Consider the following 10,300-nt stretch of genomic DNA (forward strand, 5'->3'; position numbering starts at 1 on the left):
TTAAAAGACGCGTAGATAAGGCTCTTAGGGACATAGTTTAGTGACAGTGTTAGGCTAACGGTGGGACCCGACCCTGCGGGTCTCTTCCAACCGAAATGATTCTATGATTCTGCGCGCTCCGGCTGCTAGAACGGCTCCACCCCGCGTGTGCTCAGTGCCTCACGAGAACGCCCGCGGTTGCTCTGCTGCTCCATCTCCCGCCAGCAGCCCTTTGCGCGCGCGCCCTCGCGGACCTTTCCGTCCACTCCATTGGCTGCCGTTTGTGGGTGGTGGTGCCGCGGGTTCTGCTGCGGCGCATGCGCGACGGCGTGAGGCGCGGGTTGGAAGCGGGCAGGGCCGCGCGCGGCGGTTGCAGTGCCGTTCGGGCCCGCCTCGGCGGCTCGCACTCCCGGCCGTTCTCACCTCAGCCCCGTCCCCGTTAGCCCTTGCTTCCCGCGCCGCCGTTCGCGTGTGTGCGCGCCCGCGCAAAATGGCGAGCAAGGAAGGTAGGAGACTCCCCTCCTCCCTCTCTCCGGCTGGGCGGTGGGTGGGGGCGCGTGTGCCTGAAGGGACGGGGCCACGGGTGGCGGGGCTGAGGTGCTCCGAGCTTCCTCTCCAGGGGGCTTCCGACGAAGTGGGAGCGGGAGCAGAGCGGTGCTTCGGAACCCCCTCTCCTACCCAGCCCTTTCACTGATATGTCCCAGACCGGTGGCGGCGCCCACCGGCCCCCCCCACCTCCGCGACTCGGTTTGTTAGGCGGCGGGCCCAGGCTTCATCTCCCTTCCTTCCCGCAGTGCTGGAGGACACGGTGGAGGAGCGTGTCATCAGCGAGGAGTACAAGATCTGGAAAAAAAACACCCCCTTCTTATACGACCTGGTGATGACACATGCTCTGGAGTGGCCCAGCCTCACTGTGCAGTGGCTGCCTGATGTGACCAGGTGAGAGAAGGGAGGAGAGGCCTGGAAGGTGCCAGTGAGGCACAGGGCTCAGCTGCTGATTTGCTTAGTTTGCAAAGCAGGAGCTGAGGCTATGTGCAGTTGCTTGTTCCACTGCTCTGTTAACCGTATCTGCAGGTAACTTAAGGATAAAAAACTCGCAAGACAAGAATAATTTGTGTTAAAGTCTTTGTTGTGAGCTTGTAACACTTTATTTTGCTTACGACTTTCATACTTCAGGTATGTGGAAGCTTTGAGCAAAATGGCGTGCTTTGGTACTTCATAGAACTCTAGCTTAGCCTAGCAGAAGATGTCATGAGGTGTGAGAAATCCTTCACAATTTATAGAAGACTTAACACTCTGCTATAGTTAATTCTGGTCAGAGAAATCTATGTGTACTAAATCAGCTTTTTCTTGAAAACTGTTCTTCCTTATGTACACTACAGATTACTGTTCTGTAGGAGCTGTAGTATTTGTCTCCATTGTTTTTTGTTTGAAGTCTGGACTTCTTTAAGGAGATACTGTGGTAATAATTCTGCTGCCTAATGTCATGATTCTGTGCCTGCCTCTCTGTTGGCTTCGCATATTTTAATTTTTCCGTTCTTCATCCCCCCCTGAAAGTTGTAGCCTCACTGGTTAATTTCTTAAAGAATTTTGAAGATGGGGATAGATTTTGTTCATGTGCCAGCTACTGCACAACTGAAATTTTTACAGTAACCACTCAGGGCTCCACTGAGGTTGTGGACAAGGACTGGGTCCCCAATATTGTTGTGAACCAGATACAGCTAGATTTTAAAATACCTTATGTGTAAAGTTCATGCAATAATCAGAGGATGGTCTCTTTCCTCTTTAAAATTTTACCTTACATATATGATGTTATGCTTGGTGGTTAGGTGATCACTTAATTTTGTATACTAGAATGTTGGGGGAAGATATTGAGAGACATGAGTTAACCAGTTATGGCATGGAGAAAATGAAGTGGGGGTTTGAGGGTGTAGAGCCCTTATGAGGAACACTTCTGCTTGCCTCATATTTTGCAGATTGACTTAATATTCAGTTTTATACCTGGTATTTCCAATTATCCAGTGTCAAAGTATGTAAGCCATTTAAGGCAAGGACTATCTCTTTGTATGGCACCTGACATGATGGGACACCTGTTCCTGATGCAAGTAAGTGTGTGTGCACTGTGTGTTTTTATTTTGTTTCATAGATTTCTTTCCTTCTCAAAATGTATGATGATGCCTTGGAAGTGGTGTAGTTAATACCTACAGTGCTTTATGATTGCCCAAATGATTACTACTTGCTTGGATTCAGTTTAGTTACTATATTGCTTTCAAGAATGCAGAAGTTGCCTGGTTTTTGTCTGTTCAAATTTTTGTTTTCAGAGATAAATGGCACTATCCATCCAGCCCCTCATTACTAAATGTTGCATTTAACCACCAGGAGAGGAATTTGATTCTAGTTAGCTAGGATTTGTGCGGTGTTTAAAAATGAGAGTCCGAAATAAAGTAACTTCTAGAAGCTTCTAAGAGAAGTAACTGAAATAAGTTGCCCCTTGTTGTCAGTATTTGTGTTTTACAGCAAGCAGTATTGATTGTTTTCTAAATCAATGCTGTGCAACTGCTAGGGGAATTAAAGACAGACATAGGTATTAGTATCACCTTTAACTACTGTGCAAATTGTAGTTGTTCCTTTCAAACCATAGTGGCAACCCTTACTGCCTTTAATGTCACTCTGGCCTTGGTGGTTGTATCTTTGGCTTGCTTTTGTCAGAGTCTAGTTCGCTTTATTGCACAAGTCTCATGTGACAAAGAAAGGGTCTCTTACACGAGTCTCTCTTTTCTAGCATCCGAAGAAGTTTGCATCTTGAATGTTATTGATGCTAGCTATCAAATTTCTGGAACTGAGCACGTAATTTTATTCTATGCGTTTATTATTCTAAACAGGGCAGAAGGAAAGGATTATGCTCTCCACTGGTTGGTTTTGGGAACACACACATCCGATGAACAGAACCACCTGGTTGTTGCAAGAGTTCAGATTCCCAATGATGATCAGTTTGATACTGCACAATATGACAGTGAGAAAGGAGGTGGGTGTGCCTGCATTCTTAGGTTGTGTTTTAGACAGAGCATTAAATAAGTATTGTGTCTAATGATATTCTAACTTTCTGTTAAATACTAAAGGTTACGTATACTTATCAGTTCACACTAATTCTAGATCATTAATTGTGGCTAAAAGGAGGAACTTAGGTAACATATACAATTCCTACTAGAATTTTTACCAGCTCTATCAGTTGTGGTGAAAACTAATAGACCTCTACCTCAAACAGAGACTAAAGCTCTGAAACAGTTTGTATCCTAGAGGATTCAAAATAGCTGAAGTGCTAATGCTGTTCTGTCACATGTAGCTAGTCTTTCATAGGCCTTATTGTAGGATGGCAAGGTGCTTACTACTGTCCTATGGGGTGACGGAGGTGGCAAGAAATACCATTTGACCTGCTTAAAATAGTTTGTGATAAACCATCATTTTTCTGACAAATATAGAGTTTGGTGGCTTTGGATCTGTGACTGGCAAAATTGAAACGGAGATTAAAATTAACCATGAAGGTGAAGTAAACCGTGCTCGATACATGCCACAGAATCCCAGCATCATTGCTACAAAAACACCGTCTGCTGATGTGTTGGTATTTGACTACACTAAACATCCTGCAAAACCAGGTGGGTCAGACTCCTTGAAGCTAAACAAAATTCCTCTTCTCACTGAAGGGTAAACTTGTATTTAATTGTAATTGGGAGGAGGGGGGGATGGGCTTTGGAATCTGAATAAGAATGCCCATGTCTTCAGTGACGTTAACTGCTTGGTTTCATATAATAAGAGAATCTTGATAGATCAGCAGTCTCCAAAGAGGCTGATGTATGAAATATGATTATTGTAACAGAAACAAAGTTCTTAGGTGATAATGATGCTCTTACGAGTTGATGTGCAAGGTGAAGCTAAAATGAAAAAAGTTCCTCTTTCAGACCCAAGTGGAGAGTGTAATCCTGACCTGAGATTAAGAGGGCACCAGAAGGAAGGCTATGGCTTGTCATGGAACTCAAATTTGAGTGGACATCTCCTCAGTGCATCAGATGATCATGTAAAAAACCCATCTTTTCCACTATTAGAAACAAAGAAATGACAAAAACCCCCACTTCCTCATTTCTGCTGTAATGATTAGAGAAAAACTGGATTAGTGTAGCTATGTATTGTTATGTGGCGAAATGCTCATGTATTGTAATAACATTTATAAAGGCTGTCCGTTGACTTTAGTCTGTAATCAACAACCAGTTCTTTGTAACACACTTGGTGAAGTAAGAACAGAATATTTTTTTTTAGTTGTCTGCTGGAAGAAGTTGTTGTGTAGCAACTCTTTAAACTAGTTTGGATCTAAGGCTATAAATTAGTAAGACTTTCAAAGGTCAATTGAACTAACAGCTTATAAGTTTCTTTAGGCTTTGAAATGGTGAATTGCTCTTGTGACCTTATAAATAATCTTTGGGCCTTGAATTTGTAGAAAACTGATGGATAATTTAGTGCACTTCTCACTTATGGCATTTTAAGTGTTCCTTTTCAAAAACAACTGTTTAAGGAGTGTCATCTCTCCGTATGTAAAATGTGATTTTTTTATTTATTTGAAAGATAATACAGCCAGAGGCCACATAATAATAGAATATGACTCTTATTTACAGACTGTGTGCTTATGGGATATAAGTGCTGGACCAAAAGAGGGCAAAATTGTTGATGCAAAAGCAATCTTCACTGGGCACTCTGCAGTAGTAGAAGATGTGGCATGGCATCTGCTTCATGAGTCTCTGTTTGGATCCGTGGCCGATGATCAGAAGCTTATGATGTAAGTTGGGATTAAGCTGTTTCTGGATAGTGCCTGCTGTATGCTGTTAGTGGACCAGTCCAGAACACTTGGATTAAAAAAAAATCTGAACTCTGGCATGATCTCATGTAGGTCTTCAGTGCAATCAACTATGATAATGCTGCAGAATCACTGAAACCTGCATGTCATTTAACGTGTTCACATCATTTGAAAATAAGATGTAGTTAATATGTATGTCAGATTCCTGATGCAAACTGCTCTTGTACAACAGACACAAAATAACTTCATGAAAGGTTATGGAATAAAAACTGTAGTTTCAGACTAGGTTTATTAATAATGTAGTCCATTAAACTAATGTGTAGTCTAGTGAAAAAGAACCTCCTGTGAAAACTTACACTTGTTTACTCTTTCTCTTGCACTCTCTTCACCACCCCGCACTCTCCTGCAAACTCATCGCAACAGCTGGGACACAAGATCTAATACCACATCCAAGCCAAGTCATTCTGTAGATGCTCATACAGCTGAGGTCAACTGTCTGTCCTTCAATCCTTACAGCGAGTTCATTCTAGCAACTGGTTCTGCTGACAAGGTTTTTATTTGTGTATACTTAGAATTATAATCTCGAATGCTTATAAATGTTATGGCCATTATAATAAAACAAATTTCTTGTTACTTTTCCCAGACAGTGGCTCTATGGGATCTTCGAAACTTAAAATTGAAGCTCCATTCTTTTGAGTCTCATAAAGATGAAATTTTTCAGGTGGGTAAATGTTTTTCATAAGCTGTAGAGAAAACTAAGAGAGTACTGACTTGTCCAAGACCGTGTAGATTTTCATATGGTGACCAACCACAATAAATAAGTCTGTTAAAAATTAAATAGTGAATTTTGGTTCAACAAATACATATTTTCTTTCTACCTTTTCCCACTTGACTCTGAAGAAAATAGTCAACAACATATTGCTAAAAAGATACTGTGAGTTTGCAAGTACCCTCACAACAGACAGATGGTTTCTTCAAAATTTCTGCTTTAGAAAGGACTTGGATTCAAACCCAATATTGTGAACTCTGCCTGTTTAGTAGGTAGACAAATTTAGTGATACGGTAAATTTGTAACAGTGAAATAATGCTGGCTGTTAAATTTGAGAATCTTAAGACTTTAAAACACTCTATTTGAGCTATAGGGTGGAAGAAACCAATGTATTGAGTATAGTTGTTGAAAATTAGTGGCCAGGTGCAGGTGATGGTTATTCAGAATATGCTTTAGAAATCAGTAACACTTCTCTGTTCAAATTGCTTTCTTTCAATAGGTTCACTGGTCTCCTCATAATGAAACAATTCTTGCTTCAAGTGGTACTGATCGTCGACTTAATGTATGGGATCTGAGGTGAAGAGCAATTCCTTTCTTTTATTACATAGGAGCAGATGGTAAAAAGAAGGCTGCGGATCTACTTTATTTGGTAGACTTCATTTGTGGTGTTCTCCAGCCTTCCTTGAGTGCTAAACTCAGACTGGTCTTTTGAGTGTATAGTGGAAACAGTGCAGTAGTGCTGATATTCTCTGTGAGGATTTCTTGCTGATAGAATTGTTTTCTGTTGTCTTTGGTAATAAGTGATTTCTGCCTCCACATGCTTCACAAGTTAGATCCTATTTCAGTAATGATAATTCCAAACAGCTGATGTTTTGTACCTGAGGCTTATATTTGACAGTGAGAAAAAGCAATAGCAAAAGCAAATAGTGGAAACAAAGGCTAGGAACTGTTAAGCTAATGTAGGATGCAGTTTTCATATTAATAACAAGTATAAACTACTTTCTTACAGTAAAATTGGAGAAGAGCAGTCTGCAGAGGATGCAGAAGATGGGCCTCCTGAGCTGCTGGTATACTTTTGTTCAGGTTTCAATCTGCTGGCATCCTGTATGGCAGTATGGTGCCTTATGACTGTGCTACTCAACCTGTAGCGGTTCTTAAATCTTTTCACCTCCCTGGTTTTTAGTCCATAGCTCTAACTTGCGGTAGGGTTCCTCTGTTCAATTCTGAAGGCAGTGATTTTTATTTTTATTTTTTTTCCAAAGCCGTCCTGGACATGATTTACATATCTTTATTGTTGAACATATTTACAGATCAGCCTTGTGCTTGTCAGCTTTCTTTTATAAGTATAATAAATGTGTGTAAAGCCAAGGCCTCAAGTTGCCCATATAGCTGATTTTACCGATGTAGAAAGTACAAAAGCTTATATTTTTATTTGCTTCATTGGGAAACAAACAAAAATGCTTATAGTTTGGTTTCCCTGTTTCCTGTACAACTGTAAAAGTGCTCCTAAAATTGGATGAGGTAATGGATATAAAAGATGGCTGGATTTCAGAGCCCAATCTTGTGTGAATTAGCACCATTGGAGGATGTCAATGGGTTGCTGCTGTAGTAATATGAACCTTTATCTTAAATGCTGTCTCAGCAATTGCACCCATGTCCATAAGCAATGAAAGGAATGCTCTGTCACACATGCGCCCCTTCTTTATGTCTGTATTGTGAATCTCTAGTAGCAAGCTTTTCTTCTTTGCATTGTCATCAGCGTAATTAATTTATCTTCGGAATCTCAGGTTTTAACAGATTTCTCTCTAGACATTAAATGGCTTGCTGAAGCTTGTGGGTTTTTTAACAGTTTATTCATGGAGGACACACTGCCAAAATTTCAGACTTCAGTTGGAATCCTAATGAGCCTTGGGTAATCTGCTCTGTATCAGAGGACAACATAATGCAGATATGGCAAATGGTGAGTGTCCCAACAGCTTGTGAGTTGCTCTGAAGCTTGTTGCATAAATGAAACTGAAATAGCCTGTTCTTGGGGCAGCTTGTGCCTTGAGAACCTGAAAGTAGTCTATCCCCTGTACTACTTACACTGTTTGTTCAGAGATCAAGACTTTCAAAAGAAAACAGAGACTAAAACAACCTGAATAAATGTCACTGCTTGCTAATTCTTGACTCCAAGTCTTGGATATTAGTTAATAGTAAGAAGAATTGTGGCAGTTGCGAACTTATATCCTCTACTAGCGAAGATGTAGTCTCTTTTTTTTTTTTTTTTTCCCCTCATCCTCATCCCCCTCCAGCATGTTGACTGTGAAGCAAGATGCCTTTTAACTCTCCAGTTAGTTCATATTATTTTACATTGCAGGAATTTGATCAGTTATCTTATAGATGTGGCATAAAATCACTTGGAAACATCTTAAGTTTAAAAATGTAGCAAACTTAAATGTGCAACATAAGTTTGGGCTTTCAGTTTCTAATAGTGAGTATTCAGACTGAGGCTAAGTCCAAATAACAAAATGCTTATGGTAAGGGATTAAATGGCTAAGGCTTATTCTGCTAAAATAAAACAACATGCTAAGACAGCTGTTGAATTCTTGCCACTGTATGTACATTCCTCAATCTGTCTGCCCTTTAACAAAAGGCAGGGAGAGGAGGGTCTGTGCCGCCTTGATATTGCCATGTTTTTTCTATATAAAGTGTAGAAGATCTTTTAAAAACAATTGTGCCTACCACTTGTAATGTAATATTTTGTGTTTTTAGGCAGAAAACATTTACAATGATGAAGAACCAGATATAGCAGCAGCTGAACTGGAAGGTCAATGAACATAACTTTTCTTCCTTAAGGAAATACTGGGTGTTACATAGTAATATAATTTGACTACTGTATACATTTAAAATAAAAAAAAGCCCACAAGAACTAAGCACTTAGTGCAAGCATGACATCAAAACAAGAATACTCTTTAACTGGGCACAAAAAGCTTGTATAGTTGTCATGGGATACTTTTGGTTATTTGGGCACTTAGAGCTGTTGTATACTGTACAGCAATTAGCTTTTAGGGAAAATAAGAATGACTTCATACCTATGTCTATATTTTTGAATAAACTTAGTGGGTTCCTGTAAATAAAACAGTCAAATCCTCACTCTTCCCACACAGTACACAAAAAAAAAAAAAAAAAAAAAAAAATGTAAAAAGAGCTTTTCACTTTTACACAACACTTTTGGATTGGCTTTGCATAAATAAAATTTATGAAATAAAATATTTTGTGTTTATACTTATTGTCCATTGCAATAAGGTGAATGCCTTTTTGCCTGAATATAGTTTAATTTCTGCATGGTAATAGAGGTGCATAGTTCTTAGTTTATAACTTACCCTGCACTTAAAGGTTCAGAAAGAGGGGAGTTGTCTTGATGTGAAAAACTTGCAATAGAGAACTTGATCCTTCACAAACAGAATGGGTATAGAAGGAGGTGTGGGGAATACCTGAGGATGACCAATCAGACTCCTGGAAAGTTAAAGTGTAGATTTTGAGCAGACTCATGCACTGAGTTTTGCTTTTGGGTGAGTTTGAAGTGGTGGTGGAAGCAGGGTCCAAGATGGCAATGGGCTCTGGGTGGATTGGTGTTGCCTGTGCTTAGAGCTCTCCTGTGGCTTTTTTTGATCAAAATGATGTGAGGCAATCAGGCATATGCCTAAAATACATTTAATATCTGAATTAATACGAGACAAACACAGTTTGCTTCTAAACCTCAGACTGACTCAAAACCTGGAGTATTTGGACCATTTAGAAGTAAAATTTCTATATCATGGTTCTACAGACAAGTTATGGATCACCTTGGCAGCTCAGTCAGCCAAATCTAACTTGAGTTTAAAGTAAAGCTTAGTTACTTGGGACAGGCCTTAATTAAATGGATTGTTGGCTGTCCTTATCTTTCTGTTTAAGCTGAAAAAAATAGATTTTGGTGACTGATACTGAAAATGTGATTTTTGATGTTGATGTTACTTCTTTTGATGCATATCTTGCTTTTGTCTTTGGTTGAGTTTTAACAAATTAGTGGGCTGCTGGGCTCAAGCTGTGTATCTTAACCTGCATGTGCTGGATCTGGCTGAGATGGAGCTTGCTTCCATCTGAGAAACGAATATGGTGCTGTGTTTTGGGTTTGTGGCTAGAAGAGCCTGCTTCCAGGAGGTGACATGTGGTTTCACTTTTTGTTTTTTCCTCTCACCCTCCTATTAAACTGTCTTTCATATCCATCTATGGGATTTTTGTCTTCCTGTTCTCTCCCCTCCCCTGCTAGAGGGGGTTGTGAAGAAGCAGCTGTGCGGGTGCTTGGCTGCCAGCCAGGGTCAGCCCCACCATCACTGACATTCACCAGTGGAAACCTTCTATGTGAGGTGAGTATTTCCATTTTCCTTTAAGGAGTGAGAGTTGAATGGATGTTGGGTTAAGAGTATTAATTTATCAGAAGTTAAGCCCCCTTGCAATGCAGCTGAGCTGAACCCCCTGAGTGATGCCCAGTTACATGAAATAACCTCAAGTCAGCACCATCAGTCTGATCATGCTCAACAGCCCGCCCGGCATAATGTTGAATTTGCACTAACAGATTCACAAATAGTGTGGGGCAGTCATGACCATTGACTTCACACGCTGCACAGATCCACAGATAGTATAATATGTAGTAGAAGTCTGAGTGCATCCAGTGAGAAATTCTCATG

The 10,300-nt window shown here is 40.4% G+C and overlaps 1 protein-coding gene across 2 annotated transcripts; it reads left to right on the forward strand.

The window, feature by feature from the left end:
- The first annotated feature begins 284 nt into the window (after positions 1–284).
- RBBP7 (RB binding protein 7, chromatin remodeling factor) lies at positions 285–8,843 on the forward strand. Of its 2 annotated transcripts, none has more exons than XM_071812704.1 (12): positions 285–485; positions 774–918; positions 2,862–3,004; positions 3,459–3,632; positions 3,936–4,051; positions 4,644–4,804; positions 5,246–5,372; positions 5,466–5,543; positions 6,091–6,167; positions 6,601–6,658; positions 7,379–7,551; positions 8,346–8,843. In XM_071812704.1, exons 1-11 carry the CDS (start codon positions 470–472, stop codon positions 7,505–7,507), a joined length of 1,224 nt encoding a protein of 407 aa, XP_071668805.1. In that variant the 5' UTR covers positions 285–469; the 3' UTR covers positions 7,508–7,551; positions 8,346–8,843. The 2 variants fall into 2 exon arrangements, with proteins under 2 accessions (XP_071668805.1, XP_065713662.1); XM_065857590.2 differs by having other exon boundaries at positions 7,441–7,551.
- Positions 8,844–10,300: the final 1,457 nt, after the last annotated feature.

This window comes from Patagioenas fasciata, chromosome 1 (assembly GCF_037038585.1).
Source record: "Patagioenas fasciata isolate bPatFas1 chromosome 1, bPatFas1.hap1, whole genome shotgun sequence".
Classification (NCBI taxonomy): Eukaryota; Metazoa; Chordata; class Aves; order Columbiformes; family Columbidae; genus Patagioenas; species Patagioenas fasciata.